At 38.2% G+C, this 17,267-nt stretch overlaps 1 protein-coding gene across 20 annotated transcripts in view; it reads right to left on the bottom strand.

Moving 5' to 3' along the window:
* The window catches only part of MPDZ (multiple PDZ domain crumbs cell polarity complex component), a 358,570-nt gene that overhangs the window by 56,483 nt on the left and 284,820 nt on the right, over positions 1–17,267 (bottom strand). For all 20 annotated transcript variants that reach the window (XM_082401563.1, XM_082401561.1, XM_082401564.1 and 17 more), the window contains 2 exons: positions 6,128–6,412; positions 5,755–5,878 (listed from right to left, as the gene is read on the bottom strand). In XM_082401563.1, the coding sequence (XP_082257689.1) occupies positions 5,755–5,878; positions 6,128–6,412 (409 nt within the window). The remainder of the gene's footprint in view (positions 1–5,754; positions 5,879–6,127; positions 6,413–17,267) is intronic.

The raw sequence follows: 17,267 nt of genomic DNA, 5'->3' as shown, positions 1-17,267 counted from the left end.
CCCCACCGTGTTCCAGCAACATGGCCTTGTTTCAGAAATATACCTAGTCTCCCTTTTCAGAGCCTTTGCCTGACACCCCCTTTCTGCAGCTCTTGCACAGCTAACAACTTCTCATTCTTCAATATCAATTCCTCAGAAAAATATTCTCAACAAACCCATCTGAATTAATGCTCCCTTCTCCCCCTACCCTCACTCTATTCCTTCAAAAATATAAGACCTATAGAAATTTAAAACTTTACATAAAATAATATAAATTCACTTAAAACCAAGTACTAAAAGTTCCTTCCAAAACAAGATTATATAATTAAACAATATAAGGAGAGCTATAACTCTCTTATTAAAACTTTGAGAGAAGTCAATAATCCGTTTTTAGTTTTTTATAATTTTTTAAAAGAAAGAAATTCTCTCTGAATATTAACTTTAACTATACCAAATTAGACATGATATTTCAAATATTTTTTAAACAATGATCCTGACTACAATATGTCTCCAGCCTGATAACTTCATGCCTCGATTTGGGCCATCCAGGCTCCTAGTTACCATTTTCTGATAGGAATGAACCATTAATAAAATGTAGTTAAAAGATTCTGTTGAGATTCACACAAACGATTTTTAAGTGCATTGTTATTAAGGAGCTTACCATAAACCAAAAAACAAGTTTAGACGCTGCTTCATCCAAGGTGGGTTTCATACGAGCAAAGAGGCTGGCTCTGAAATGTTTCCATAGGTCCTCTGGTTTGCCCTGATGCTGCCATCTTTCCCACCAACACCCACCAGACAACTGTACTATAGTAAAATCAAAACGTATGACTACAAAACACAACTTAACTCAGTGGCCCATCCTGGGTATCTAAGCCATCATCTTGTTCTCATTGGCACCATGCATTCTGCAATAGAGCAAGCCACAGACATGCGACAAGTCTTCACGAGCTATGGTCAACATGACCTCTAAATTAATTCTTAACAGCATATTTAACTCATGACTCTACCAGTTATTAAGGCTGTCAGGTCATGTCAACCACATAAACAAAGAGGTTGACATCAGTTAGCTCAGCTTATACTTTCCTTTCACTAAATGATCATCTTCGGGCTTCAATAACTTCGAGGTAATATCCACTGACTAGATTTTGGCTGTAACTCATAAGATCTCTCAATTTTTTCCTAAAAGAGGTATAGTAGGATAGCCCAAACCATGTACTGTAGAACCAAAAAACTGGTTCCAAATTTGAGTTCCAGCACTTCTAATCAGTGTGGCTTTGGGCAGCTGACTTAACCTCACAATGGCCTGCATTTTACTCATCTGTAATATGGGGATAATGTCCACTTTTAGGGTTGTTTAAAGAATTTTTTGAGAAAAGCACAATGTAGTGTTCCTTTCAAAGTGCTCAGTAAAGTACAAAAGAAAACTCACAGAATATATTTAAAGACATCTCCAATCCAAAGCTACATTGCTTTCTAATGCCTTAATGCAAATCGTAATTTAGCTTCAAAATGAAGCTTGTTATTACAGCAATGCCACTGCAGCTCTGAGTGACTCAAGGACTCACGTGCCTTGTATGGTGTGTGAAAACCAGAGACAGACTCAGGTTTGAGTCCTGGTTCCAGAGAAATTCCTGAGTCTATGTTTCTGTACCTCATCAGCGAAGAAAAGGTAACACCTTCCTTTCCTTCTTACTTTTTTACCTTCAAGACCTAGTACAACATAATTAGCCAATGTACCACAGACCTATCAAAAATAATCAAGATTAAATTTTTCAAAGGTCACTATATGCATATGTACATAACTGTGTATATGTGCATATAACATCCCCCCACTAAATTTAACAAAGTTTAAAAAACCCAGGTTATTCTTAAAATCACAGCAAATGGATGATGACAGCTTTTACAGAAGCCTATCATTTATTAATAATTTCTTCTGATTGTAACTAGGAAAGAAACAAATTACCCAGAAAGTGAAAACTGCAAACAACTTCACATAAAGAAGAGACCTATTCTATGAAAATGTGTTCAGTGATAGACCCTTTCATGACACACTCTCCTACCAGCACAAAACCAGTCTCTACTAGATATTCTAAAATACTACCACACTTTTTGTTACTTCAAGTTGTAAAGGCAACACCTTCCTACATTAAAAGCTTAAATGAATGCTTTAATTAAATTGTTCTGATGTTCTACTGAGATTTTTAAAATAGGCCTTTTTCATTATTCCTTTACATCTAGTTACTCTGGGCATTGTAGAAATCTGAATATTGAAATCTCCTGTTAAATGAGATAAGAGAGAAATATTCTCGCTCTGGCATACAGAATTTGCACTCCAAGATGCCATGAACTCCACTGGGTCCCAGGAAATCAAACAGCTAAGGACAAAGCCCTATAAGCATTTGGGTATGTACATTATTCAAATAATGGAAACTAAGCAGAAAAGTAAAACTAAAAGATATATGTTACATATATATGTTAATACTTTTATATTACAGTGAGGTTGGTAAACTAATGGTGTTATAATTTCACACAAGTAAGTGGTTTAGTCTCACAAAGCAAATTAAAGAGTTCTTTTATATTTTAATGTTAAAATCAAACTATTGAGGTATAAATGGATTACCGGATATGAAACCAAGGACACTTCATCTTTTACTCTTTTTTTCCCCCAAAATCCTAATCATTTTGGTATATTTTTAAAAATCAAAACTCAACGGCTAAAGTAGAAGCAACCGAAGTTTCCAACGACAGATGAGTGGATAAATGAAATTTGGCGTAAAACACACACACACACACACACACACACAGGAATATTATTCAGCCTTTTATTAATAAGGAAGGAAATTCTGACACGTTACATGGATGAACCTTGAAGACATTACGAAATAAGCCAGTCACAAAGGGACAAATACCATATGATTCCATTTACATAAGGTACCTAGAGTAGTCAAAATTTATAGAGACAGAGAGGAGAATGGGGAGGATGCCAGGAGCTAGGGGAGAGGAGGGAATGGGGAGTTAGTGATTAATGGGTATAGAGTTTCACTCAGGGAAGATGAAATTCTGGAGATGGATGGTGGTGATGGTTGCACAACAATGTGATGTACTTAATGCCACAGAAACATACACTTAGAAATGGTTAAAGTGATCAAGTGCATGTTATGTATTTTGTACTACACTAAAAAAGGATATATCCTGACGTCATAACAGAAAAAACAAAAAAATCCATATGACTGTCTCAACAGATGAAAGAAAAGATTTCACAAAATTCAACATTCTCTCAGCAAACTAAGAACTGGTGAGCAATCCACAGAGTCAGACTGTAAAATCAGATGTACTCCAACCCCGGCTCTTACAGCAGCCTCCCAGCTGCTTCTGATCTAATTCATCCACCTGTGCCAGAATGATCGTAAAACACAAATCTGGTCACGTCACCCCTCTGCCCTTAGCTCCCACTGGCGCTTAAGGCAGGGGGGAGTCCGGAGGCAGGTCCTGTGTCCTGTACACGCAGAACTCGCCCGGCAGCTGTCTCCCACCTACCATTCCTCAGCTTCAACTCTTACTTTGCCCGCCATTATGCCACACTTCACCCACACCAAACAAACTTCAGTGGCGTTTCACAGTTCTCTGCCTTGGCTCTTCCGACTTTCCCAATGCCTCAACGAGGTGGTAGAAATCTCCTTTTTCAAGGACTAAATCAAACATCTACTCTTCCTTGAAACCTTTCTAGAAACTCCTCCACACTCAGAGAGCAGGGATCAACTATTCCTTCATTTAAGGCTTCAATGTTCTCTGCATGAGGGTCTCTCACAGCAGGTATGATATTTTAATGCATTGAGGATTTTAGAGATTTCTAAAATCTCCTAACCTCATACTCCTTGAGGAAAATGATTATATAATGGTGTCTATGCGTAGTAGCCAGAATACAGAAAATAATTAATGTTTGAGAGTTGAGTAAATAAATACACTAGAATACGATATCTCATATGGGCTCTGCAAAATTTCTGTCTTACGAGTTAATAAAAAAAAACAGCCAATGACATGTGAGAAATGCCGCATCCTGTAACCTTTTCTTAGAGATCCACAATGCACATTTGACTCTCAAAGCTACTGAGTGATGAAAACAGAAACACCTGTCTCCTTAAGTTTATCACATTCCAAACTTTGAAACTTGGAACCCATTTAATAACTCCTATTAACAGCCTACAAAACTAGTATTGTAAGCAACATGCTTTCAGAAACGCTGCATTAGCAGATGAGATATGTCTGACATGTTTAGGTATCTATAGTACATATCCCATAATTAACGAATTAGAGAAAGTTCTTTAGCTTAAGTTATATATTATTCTGTTAAATGTAATATATAAGAAACAGTAAAGCTAATTAAGTAGAAATTCTCTGCTATAAGTCTCCATGTAGTTGCTGTTGGTAGCGCCCAGCTGCCAGCAAATGGAACAAAATCTAGAAGGAGGCAGAGACCGGAATCCCAGTCACTAGCTAAGCACTGCTGGGCTTCTCTGCCAAGTCCAGAATTTAACAAGGAAACTAAACCCCACCACAGACACCAATGTAAAGGGTGCTGGCTGGCTACATCCTAGAAGGAGGAAAAAGCTCTCTGAAGCACAGCTAACCAGAGTCTTGAGCTGTAATCAGACCTCCAGGGAAGCTGATTTATGGCCCTACTGATCAGCACCGAGCGCTAAAGACAGAGCTGAGCCATGTCACTGCTTAACTCAAAAGAAGAACAAATGTGATCTGCCTGGGTATAATTTTAGCTACTGTAATTAGGATTTTATTTCTACAGTGAGTCTTCTTTGCCCAATTCAGGAGATTTGGGATTATTAACCAGCCACAACCCTGTATGGGTAAAAGAGGACACAAAAGTCCTGCCACCTGGGAAGGACTATTGAATAACTGCACTTAAAGTTTGGTGGTTGCACACCTCCTGTCTTTCTAGTCTTTATTTCAGCAAATGAAAGAAATTAAATACTGACTTATGCATAACTGGTAGCATTCAAAGAAACTAGTAATTTCCTTTTCCAAAGAATTTAGAATTCCCAATTGCTGACTTTTCATTTTCTAAGAATGCCTTTTCTGATTTGCTGTATCATATATAAACACTTCGTATATCTTTTACTTGAATGGAAATGAGGCTCATGAATACTTGTAAATAACTAGGAGAGTGAGAGTTATTAGCTAGTCTGAATTAAACAAACCGGTTAACCATTTCAGATAAAAATAATGAGTACATAAAAAGAATAACCATAAAAACTAGGGGAGGGACCTCCCTGGGGGCGCAGTGGTTAGCAATCTGCCTGCCAATGCAGGGGACATGAGTTTCAGCCCTGGTCCGGGAAGATCCCACATGCCTTGGAGCAACTAAGCCCATGCGCCACAACTACTGAGCCTGTGCTCTAGAGTCCGCGAGTCACAACTACTGACCCCGCATGCCACAACTACTGAAGCCCGCGCACCTAGAGCCCGTGCTCCGCAACGAGAGGAGCCACCGCAATGAGAAGCCCGCGCACCGCAACGAAGAGTAGCCCCCGCTCGCTGCAACTAGAAGAAGTCCGTGCACAGCAACGAAGACCCAACACAGCCAAAAATAAATAAATAAATAAATACATTTTTTTTAAATGCTTAAAAAAAAACCTATGGGAAATTTTACAACATCTATTATCTTACCTACACTCAAAAACATTGAAACTATGTTCAATATTTCCTCTTGGCCAGGGGTTTGGGAGGAAAGGTGTATGTGGAAAATAAGAAACTTACCCAGGCTAGAATTGCCTTTTGCTATCGTAATAGTCCTCTCGAAAGAGTCTCTGGATATAGTTTGGAGCATGACACACTCAGCAGCAGAGGCCAGGGACCCCTGTTGAATTAAGAACTTGGAGCCCTGTCAGAAAATAAAAATAAGTCATGTGGAAAGGAAAACTAGACTTTGGAGTATGATTTCAACATCACCCACGTTCTCTAACTGGTTATGCTTTATTCAGCAAGAACCTACAAACAAAACAAGTTCATAGGTTGTCTTCTGAAAATCTCAGTATCAGGAAAGCGCTGGCTCCAGATGAGCCAGAATAATCTAACCCCTCACCGTCCGCAACCTCATCATCATACACAAACCATCTCTTTAGAATGTTACCCTTCCAGCTGAAGCAGTCAGCACAGGAGAACTCAGTTCTGCACTTGATATAACTTCATTTGGTCGGTGAGGTTCAGTCCACACTCTTGTGTTGTCACATTCGTATTGCTGTTCAATAGCATTGGCAGGTGTATAATCATTTATGGTAAAGCCAGAAGCAGTCCCCATGCTCAAGTCCACTGAAGGCGGACTCTCGTCCCGTCTCTGCAGGAGATTCTGGGCATATAGCTCCTCCAAGGACATATGCAAGTCAAGTACTGGATCGGAGGAATTTTCAGTAACATCCTGATGATTAAAGAACAAAAAATAAAAAATATGGCCAGAACTGCATCAATGCATTTCCTAAGATCTTAATGAACAACTATTTAGTGAAAAACAAACACAACATAATTTTTAATTACTCAAGAAGTATTAGCAATCAGACATTCTTTGCTTAGCTGATATTCCGCACATGTTTATTTTTATAAATGATTTTGAATACATTTCCTGTAAATCATACATCCCATACTGAGTCATATTAGTACAATATATTAGTACTTAAGATCATTAAGACATAATATTCTGTTCTACTCACAAATAAAATTATTCAGAGTTCAATATATATAGGAAAGTAAATATGTATTTCTAAATCTCATTTAAAAAGTATTTCATATCCAATCTGTCTGAAAGTTTCTATTCATTATAAAATTCAGAAGAGTATGACATTAATTGATTTCAATTTATAAGAACCTCCAAGAAAAACACTGTTTGGACAGGGATTTGTAGGTATTTATGTAGTTGAAAAGGAAGTCACATAATTCATACTTTTATAGGGAAATTTTTTTCAAATATTATGCAAGTTGTAGCAGAAGGAATAGTACTAAGAAATGGTGTCATAAGACGTAGGTTCTAATCCAGACTCTCTTATTAACCATCTATATATCACAGAACCTCTCTTGGCTTTATGTTACATAATTTCTAAAATTCCCCGAAACTCTAAAATTCTACAGATCTACATAAACACATGTATCTACTTACAACCCATATATTGCATCACTTATGTGCTTTGGACAAGCAGTGCTCCTCCATGAACTGCTGTTGAATAAGTGTATTAATTGTTCCTTCAATCCTTTTACGGATGTTTTTAAAGTATAAAATTAGGGTATGAATACATTCTCATCAAAAAAGATTCAGGCCATACAGAGGTATATTATGTATGCATACAGAGCACAGTATGAAAGTCTTCCCTTACGGCTCATTCATCCAGTCCTTTCCTCAGTAGAAATAAGGCGCTGGCATCAGTTGGGTGTTTATTCATCAAATTTTTTATGTATCTGTCTAATACATATGTACAAGCACAGATGCACACATTCAAATGCACATATACATGTTCATTCTTAAAATCTAAACTATATACTAAGGAGTATATTTCTACTTGCTTTTTTGAAGTATCTTTAATATCTTAACATGAGAGATTTCCTTGTCAGTAAATATGTGGTCATGGACGTATTCTGAATATAAAGTCATTGTGATATATACTGCAAGTATTTTCCAAGCTTGTCACTTGTCTTTTTTTAAAAATAAGTTTATTTATTTTTGGCTGCGTTGGGTCTTTGTTGCTGCGCGCGGGCTTTTTTATAGCTGTGGTGAGCGGGGGCTACTCTTCGTTGCGATGCGCAGGCTTCTCATTGCAGTGGCTTCTCTCGTTGCGGAGCACAGGCTCTAGGTGCGCAGGCTTCAGTAGTTGTGGCACGTGGGCTCAGTAGCTGTGGCTCGTGGGCTCTAGAGCGCAGGCTCAGTATCTGTGGCACACAGGCTTAGTTGCTCCAAGGCATGTGGGATCTTCCCGGACCAGGGCTCGAACTTGTGTCCCCTGCACTGGCAGGTGGATTCCTAACCACTACGCCACCAGGGAAGTCCTTGTCACTTGTCTTTTAAGTTTGTATATGTTATATACCTATACATGCTGAAGTTAAATTCTTTATGTGATCAAGAATTCTTGGGCTTCCCTGGTGGCGCAGTGGTTGAGAATCTGCCTGCCAATGCAGGGGACACGGGTTCGAGCCCTGGTCTGGGAAGATCCCACATGCCGCGGAGCAACTAGGCCCGTGAGCCACAACTACTGAGCCTGCGCATCTGGAGCCTGTGCTCCGCAACAAGAGAGGCCACGACAGTGAGAGGCCCGCTCACCGCGATGAAGAGTGGCCCCCACTTGCCACAACTAGGGAAAGCCCTCGCACAGAAACGAAGACCCAACACAGCCATAAATAAATAAATAAATTTTAAAAAAATTTCTTTACGTAATTTTTAATGAAATTCTTTATGTAATCAAATTTGTCAATATTTTTATGCTTCTAGGTTTTATATATTGCTTAATAACTCCTTCCTCGGCACAGAGTAAATGAAATGCTTTGTAGTATTTTTCTCCAATTTTATAAATGGTTAGTTGGCAGATTCAGTATTAACCCATCTAGAATTTATTTCAGGGTGTGGTGTGAAATATGGGTCTCCTTCATTTTTTTTCCAAGTTGGTAATCAATGGCTCCAACACAGTTTATTACACTCTTGTTCAATCAAGTTTTCGTCTCTCTGGAAATATCAAATATTCCTGGTATAAAGCACTGAGGCAAGTAGGAATATCATACAAGCAAATACCATCTTTAAAATCCTCAGGAACAAAAGGATAGAAAGTATCATCCGCCACACTCCTAGAACATAAGTAACAACCTGTTGGCTCATTCAACCAACTTTATTTTAGTCTTATGAAAAAAAACAAAAAACAACGTACTTACTAGAGAATTGGTTAGCTTCTGTATTACTAAATTAATTATAATAATAATTATCAGTAAATCATCCCTACCACTTCTCAAATAAAGATGACAATCAAAACTACTTTTCATCACAAAAAGAGGTCAAGCTGCCCTTGTTAGCTGGGGTTTACTATGAATCATGTAACAGAAATCGCCATGAATTATTCATGAAGGAGTTAACACCAGCACATAGAAAAGAAAGAGCTAATCAACATAGCAGACAACATACGCCTACTTCAGAAACATTTCTAGTTGCTGAACAACGGAGTTTTATTTTTAAAAGTCTCATGGATCTAAAAGAAAAGCAGTTCTTCCCTCATAAGATGTCCAAAAATAACTACGGTTTCCCAGTGCAACTTGGTATCTAAACTGAAGTCTTTCAAAATTCCATATTAATAGATGCCTCCCCTGGACACATTCTTGTTCTTAGGAAAAATGGGGGAAAGGTTAAATTAAAATGCCAATTATATTTGAAAGTAGCTCTTTTTTTTTTTACATGTAATGCATATAATGTTATACTTGGGCACATTATTTACCCACAGAATATGTTTACATAGACGAGCTAAATACTTAAGCATTCACTGGACACAACCTGCTTTTTTTCAATGATAACTCTATCACAGAAGTCCTTCTATACTTTTAAAAATATATCATAAGCACAGCTGCTCCAACTTAAATTGTTCTCCCACTCTTTCTGAGATAAGGTACCGTTCCTTTATTATCTGTATTCTTACCCTACTGAGGGAAAAGGCAACATCTTTCATACCTTTGCGAGCTTGCAGTTTTGTCACTAAGACTTCCACAATCACTCTCATCATCTTGACTAGAATGATGTAATTAGTTTTTGATACTAACCCTTTCTCCAAAAAATAAAAATTAAAAAATGATATCAACATTTTAAACTTAAATGTGAAGGCAGCAATATTTTATGCTACAGTACAACACTAAGTGGAGATTTGTTCCTCTAAATATGTAGATTTTTTTTAAAAATCATGGAATCCATTAGTTTTGTTTGGGGTGCAAGGCGTGAAGAGGGGTTTCTATCGTGACAAACATGAAGTTCAACCTGCACTAAAGCAACAGCATTACCTAGATGGTCCAATATTCAGCAATGCAGGACATGCACCAAACTGGTAATCATTTCATCCCTGGAGCAAGAGTGTGAATGTGGGTGTACTAGGGAGTGTCGGGCATGGGCGTGTAGATAAGAAGAGGAGATTCATTACATAGCTATTGAATCTTTATTGATTGTACTTTTAAGCCAAAATAGGGAAAAATCAATGAAAGCATCTTCTTCCCCAAAACTATATTGAGCTTTTAAACGAAAGTCTACAAGCACTTAGTAAGTTTCTAAAACAATTATTTCTGCATTCTATTATGTCTTGGGGTGACAAAGAAAGGGGGACAAAAAAATTAATCGAAAAGTTAAAACCTAGAACCATGAGAAAACCCACTGGCTTCTTGCCTTTAAAATCCACATTTCAGTGACCTGATTCTATTAATCCAAATACCATGGAAGTGGCCATATTTTTCAGATTCTTGAGTAATGGTTGCTTCCCTTAAGTCCTTCAATGATAATTAATCAAATTAAGCAAATACAACTCCTTTAAAAAAAAAAAAAAAGCAGAATGGTCCCCCAAATGGGAGAATTTTGTGCAAAGGATGTCTACCGTATGCCTACAGCCATATGCCGTCTAAGCAGCTGTCCTGGCCCAGGCTCTACCCTTAGGGGGAAGGCCTCCCTCCATGACGAGTCCCTGCTCTGGGTGATCAGCTCTTGGAGCTTCCAGTGGCATACCTAGCAAAGGTCCAAAGGCTTCTCATCAAGGTAAAGGAGAGAGGTAAAATTATTTGTGCATTTCCAGCCACCATTTAAGGCTACGAGATTATTACATAATTAGCAAAGTCAAAAGCCTGAGGAATCACTGAGATCCTCACGCTCTATTTTATCCTTCTTTCAAATCTGTATGGAAGCTTCTTTGTTTTTCTTAAGTATCATACATGGTATGATTTTATCAATTAAAGAATTCCAAAGTAAGCTCACTTTTCTTTAAGAAAAATGGTCTACTCTATATTCTGTAACAAATTGCCATTCTTTTTAAAATAAATTTAGTGCAAAGTAATAGGAAGATGAATGAATCATCTAAGTTTTTCAATTTTCCAGTAAAATATCTAGGTACTAAAAAAAATGCCATAAAACAAATACAAAAACAAACAAGCCAAAAAAAAATGTTGCAGAGATTTACCATGATACAAACAGTCCTACTTTCTAAGAAAACTGAAAGCACACAGGAGTTTCACAATGTGTTTTAAAACACCCTCATTAATATATTCTTTGTTGTTTTGTAGTTTAAATATTTCAGTTGACTGAGTAGAAGATGGCGGAAGAGTAAGACGCGGAGATCACCTTCCTTCCCACAGATACATTAGAAATACATCTACACGTGGAACTGCTCCTACAGAACACCCACTGAACGCTGGCAGAAAACGTCAGACCTCCCAAAAGACGCCCTCAGGCGACCTACATGCAGAGGCGGGTCCAAATCCAAAGCTGAACCCCGGGAGCTGTGCGAACAAAGAAGAGAAAGGGAAATCTCTCCCAGCAGCCTCAGAAGCAGAGGATTAAAACTCCACAAACAACTTGATGTGCCTGCATCTGTTGAACACCTGAATAGACAACGAATCATCCCAAATTCAGGAGGTGGACTTTGGGAGCAGGATAAATTAATTTTTCCCCTTTTCCATTTTTTGTGAGTGTATATGTATATGCTTCTGGGTGAGATTTTGTCTGTATAGCTTTGCTTTATAATAGCTTTATTTTACTTCACTATATTTTATCCTCTTTCTTTCTTTCTTTCTTTCTTTCTTTCTTTCTTTCTTTCTTTCTTTCTTTCTTCTTTCTTTCTTTCTTTCTTTCTATTTTTTCTCCCTTTTACTCTGAGCCACGTGGATGAAAGGCTCTTCGTGCTCCAGCCAGGCATCAGGGCTGTGCCTCTGAGGTGGGAGAGCCAACTTCAGGACACTGGTCCACAAGAGACCTCCCAGCTCCACGTAATACCAAACGGCGAAAATCTCTCAGAGATCTCCATCTCAACATCAAGACCCAGCTTCACTCAATGACCAGCAAGCTACAGTGCTGGACACCCTATGTCAAACAACTAGCAAGACAGGAACACAGCCCCATCCATTAGCAGAGAGGCTGCCTAAAATCATAATAAGGCCACAGACACCCCCAAAATACACCACTAGACGTGGACGTGCCCACCAGAAAGACAAGATCCAGTCTCATCCACCAGAACACAGGCACTAGTTCCCTCCACCAGGAAGCCTACACAACCCACTGAACCAACCTTAGCCACTGGGGACAGATACCAAAAACAACGGGAACTACGAACCTGCAGCCAGTGAAAAGGAGACCCCAAACACAGTAAGATAAGCAAAATGAGACGACAGAAAAACACACAGCAGATGAAGGAGCAGGGTCAAAACACACCAGACCTAACAAATGAAGAGGAAATAGGTAGCCTACCTGAAAAAGAATTCAGAATAATGATAGTAAGGATGATCCAAAATCTTGGAAATAGAATAGACAAAATGCAAGAAACATTTAACAAGGACGTAGAAGAACTAAAGAGGAACCAAGCAATGATGAAAAACACAATAAATGAAATTAAAAATACTCTAGATGGGATCAATAGCAGAATAACTGAGGCAGAAGAATGGATAAGTGACCTGGAAGATAAAATGGTGGAAATAACTACTGCAGAGCAGGATAAAGAAAAAAGAATGAAAAGAACTGAGGACAGTCTCAGAGACCTCTGGGACAACATTAAACGCACCAACATTCGAATTATAGGGGTCCCAGAAGAAGAAGAGAAAAAGAAAGGGACTGAGAAAATATTTGAAGAGATTATAGTTGAAAACTTCCCTAATACGGGAAAGGAAATAGTTAATCAAGTCCTGGAAGCACAGAGAGTCCCATACAGGATAAATCCAAGGAGAAACACGCCAAGACACAAATTAATCAAACTGTCAAAAATTAAATATAAAGAAAACATACTGAAAGCAGCAAGGGAAAAACAACAAATAACACACAAGGGAATCCCCATAAGGTTAACAGCTGATCTTTCAGCAGAAACTCTGCAAGCCAGAAGGGAGTGGCAGGATATACTTAAACTGATGAAGGAGAAAAACCTACAACCAAGATTACTCTACCCAGCAAGGATCTCATTCAGATGTGATGGAGAAATTAAAACCTTTACAGACAAGCAAAAGCTGAGAGAGTTCAGCACCACCAAACCAGCTTTACAACAAATGCTGAAGGAACTTCTCTAGGCAAGAAACACAAGAGAAGGAAAAGACCTACAATAACAAACCCAAAACATTTAAGAAAATGGGAATAGGAACATACATATCGATAATTACCTTAAATGTAAATGGATTAAATGCTCCCACCAAAAGACACAGACTGGCTGAATGGATACAAAAACAAGACACATATATATGCTGTCTACAAGAGACCCACTTCAGACCTAGAGACACATACAGACTGAAAGTGAGGGGATGGAAAAAGATATTCCATGCAAATGGAAATCAAAAGAAAGCTGGAGTAGCAATTCTCATATCAGACAAAATAGACTTTAAAATAAAGACTATTACAAGGGACAAAGAAGGACACTATATAATGATCAAGGGATCGATCCAAGAGGAAGGTATAACAATTGTAAATATTTATGCACCCAACATAGGAGCACCTCAATACATAAGGCAAATACTAACAGCCATAAAAGGGGAAATCGACAGCAACACAATCATAGTAGGGGACTTTAACACCCCACTTTCACCAATGGACAGATCATCCAAAATGAAAATAAATAAGGAAACACAAGCTTTAAATGATACATTAAACAAGATGGACTTAATTGATATTTATAGGACATTCCACCCAAAAACAACAGAATACACATTTTTCTCAAGTGCTCATGGAACATTCTCCAGGATAGATCATATCTTGGGTCACAAATCAAACCTTGGTAAATTTAAGAAAATTGAAATCGTATCAAGTATCTTTTCCGACCACAACGCTATGAGACTAGATATCAATTCCAGGAAAAGATCTGTAAAAAATACAAACACATGGAGGCTACACAATACACTACTTAATAACGAAGTGATCACTGAAGAAATCAAACGGGAAATCAAAAAATACCTAGAAACAAATGACAATGGAGACACGACGACCCAAAACCTATGGGATGCAGCAAAAGCAGTGCTAAGAGGGAAGTTTATAGCAATACAAGCCTACCTCAAGAAACAGGAAACATCTCGAATAAACAACCTAACCTTGCACCTGAAGCAATTAGAGAAAGAAGAACAAAAAAACCCCAAAGCTAGCAGAAGGAAAGAAATCATAAAGATCAGATCAGAAATAAATGAAAAAGAAATGAAGGAAACAATAGCAAAGATCAATAAAACTAAAAGCTGGTTCTTTAAGAAGATAAACAAAATTGATAACCCATTAGCCAGACTCATTAAGAGAAAAAGGGAGAAGACTCAAATCAATAGAATTAGAAATGAAAAAGGAGAAGTAACCACTGACACTGCAGAAATACAAACGATCATAAGAGATTACTACAAGCAACTCTATGCCAATAAAATGGACAACCTGGAAGAAACGGACAGATTCTTAGAAATGCACAACCTGCCGAGACTGAACCAGGAAGAAATAGAAAATATGAACAGACTAATCACAAGCACTGAAATTGAAACTGTGATTAAAAACCTTCCAACAAACAAAAGTCCAGGACCAGATGGCTTCACAGGTGAATTCTATCAAACATTTAGAGAAGAGCTAACACCTATCCTTCTCAAACTCTTCCAAAATATTGCAGAGGGAGGAACACTCCCAAACTCATTCTATGAGGCCATCATCACCCTGATACCAAAACCAGACAAAGATGTCACAAAGAAAGAAAACTACAGGCCAATATCACTGATGAACATAGATGCAAAAATCCTCAACAAAATACTAGCAAACAGGGGCTTCCCTGGTGGTGCAGTGGTTGAGAATCTGCCTGCCGATGCAGGGGACACGGGTTCGAGCCCTGGTCTGGGAAGATCCCACATGCCGCGGAGCAACTAGGCCCGTGAGCCGCAATTACTGAGCCTGCGCGTCTGGAGCCTGTGCTCCGCAACAAGAGAGGCCGCGATAATGAGAGGCCCGCGCACCGCGATGAAGAGTGGCCCCCACTTGCCGCAACTAGAGAAAGCCCTCGCACAGAAACGAAGACCCAACACAGCCATAAATAAATAAATAAATAAATAAATAAAAATTGTAAAAAAAAAAAAAAAAATACTAGCAAACAGAATCCAACAGCACATTAAAAGGATCATACACCATGATCAAGTGGGGTTTATCCCAGGAACGCAAGGATTCTTCAATATACGCAAATCAATCAACGTGATACACCATATTAACAAATTGAAGGAGAAAAACCATATGATCATCTCAATAGATGCAGAGAAAGCTTTTGACAAAATTCAACACCCATTTATGATAAAAGCCCTGCAGAAAGTAGGCATAGAGGGAACTTTCCTCAACATAATGAAGGCCATATATGACAAACCCACAGCCAACATTGTCCTCAATGGTGAAAAACTGAAACCATTTCCACTAAGATCAGGAACAAGACAAGGTTGCCCACTCTCACCACTATTATTCAACATAGTTTTGGAAGTGTTAGCCACAGCAATCAGAGAAGACAAAGAAATAAAAGGAATCCAAATCGGAAAAGAAGAAGTAAAGCTGTCACTGTTTGCAGATGACATGATACTATACATAGAGAATCCTAAAGATGCTACCAGAAAACTACTAGATCTAATCAATGAATTTGGTAAAGTAGCAGGATACAAAATTAATGCACAGAAATCTCTTGCATTTCTACACACTAATGACGAAAAATCTGAAAGTGAAATTAAGAAAACACTCCCGTTTACCACTGCAACAAAAAGAATAAAATATCTAGGAATAAACCTACCTAAGGAGACAAAAGACCTGTATGCAGAAAATTATAAGACACTGATGAAAGAAATGAAGGATGATACAAATAGCTGGAGAGATATACCGTGTTCTTGGATTGGAAGAATCAACATTCTGAAAATGACTCTACTACCCAAAGCAATCTACAGATTCAATGCAATCCCTATCAAACTACCACTGGCATTTTTCACAGAACTAGAACAAAAAATTTCACAATTTGTATGGAAACACAAAAGACCCCGAATAGCCAAAGCAATCTTGAGAACGAAAAATGGAGCTGGAGGAATTAGGCTTCCTGACTTCAGACTATATTACACAGCTACAGTTATCAAGACAGTTTGGTACTGGCAGAAAAACAGAAATATAGATCAATGGAACAGGATAGAAAGCCCAGAGATAAACCCACGCATATATGGTCACCTTATCTTTGATAAAGGAGGCAAGCATATACAGTGGAGAAAAGACAGTCTCTTCAATAAGTGGTGCTGGGAAAATTGGACAGATACATGTAAAAGTATGAAATTAGAACACTCCCTGACACCATACACAAAAATAAACTCAAAATGGATTAAAGACCTAAGTGTAAGGCCAGACACTATCAAACTCTTAGAGGAAAACATAGGCAGAACACTCTATGACATACATCACAGCAAGATTCTTTTTGACCCAGCTCCTAGAGAAATGGAAATAAAAACACAAATAAACAAATGGGACCTAATGAAACTTAAAAGCTTTTGCACAGCAAAGGAAACCATAAACAAGACCAAAAGACAACCATCAGAATGGAAGAAAATATTTGCAAATGAAGCAACTGACAAAGGATTAATCTCCAAGATTTACAAGCAGCTCATGCAGCTCAATAACAAAAAAATGAACAACCCAATCCAAAAATGGGCAGAAGATCTAAATAGACATTTCTCCAAAGAAGATATACAGATTGCCAACAGACACATGAAAGAATGCTCAACATCATTAATCATTAGAGAAATGCAAATCAAAACTACAATGAGATACCATCTCACACCGATCAGAATGGCCATCATCAAAAAATCTAGAAACAATAAATGCTGGAGAGGGTGTGGAGGAAAGGGAACACTCTTGCACTGTTGGTGGGAATGTAAATTGATACAGCCACTATGGAGAACAGTATGGAGGTTCCTTAAAAAACTACAAATAGAACTACCATATGACCCAGCAATCCCACTACTGGGCATATACCCTGAGAAAACCATAGTTCAAAAAGAGTCATGTACCAAAATGTTCATTGCAGCTCTATTGACAATAGCCAGGACATGGAAGCAACCTAAGTGTC

Source organism: Balaenoptera borealis (assembly GCF_965194805.1).
Source record: "Balaenoptera borealis genome assembly, chromosome: 8".
In the NCBI taxonomy this organism is placed as follows: Eukaryota; Metazoa; Chordata; class Mammalia; order Artiodactyla; family Balaenopteridae; genus Balaenoptera; species Balaenoptera borealis.
This window is presented reverse-complemented; position numbering and strand designations above follow the sequence as displayed.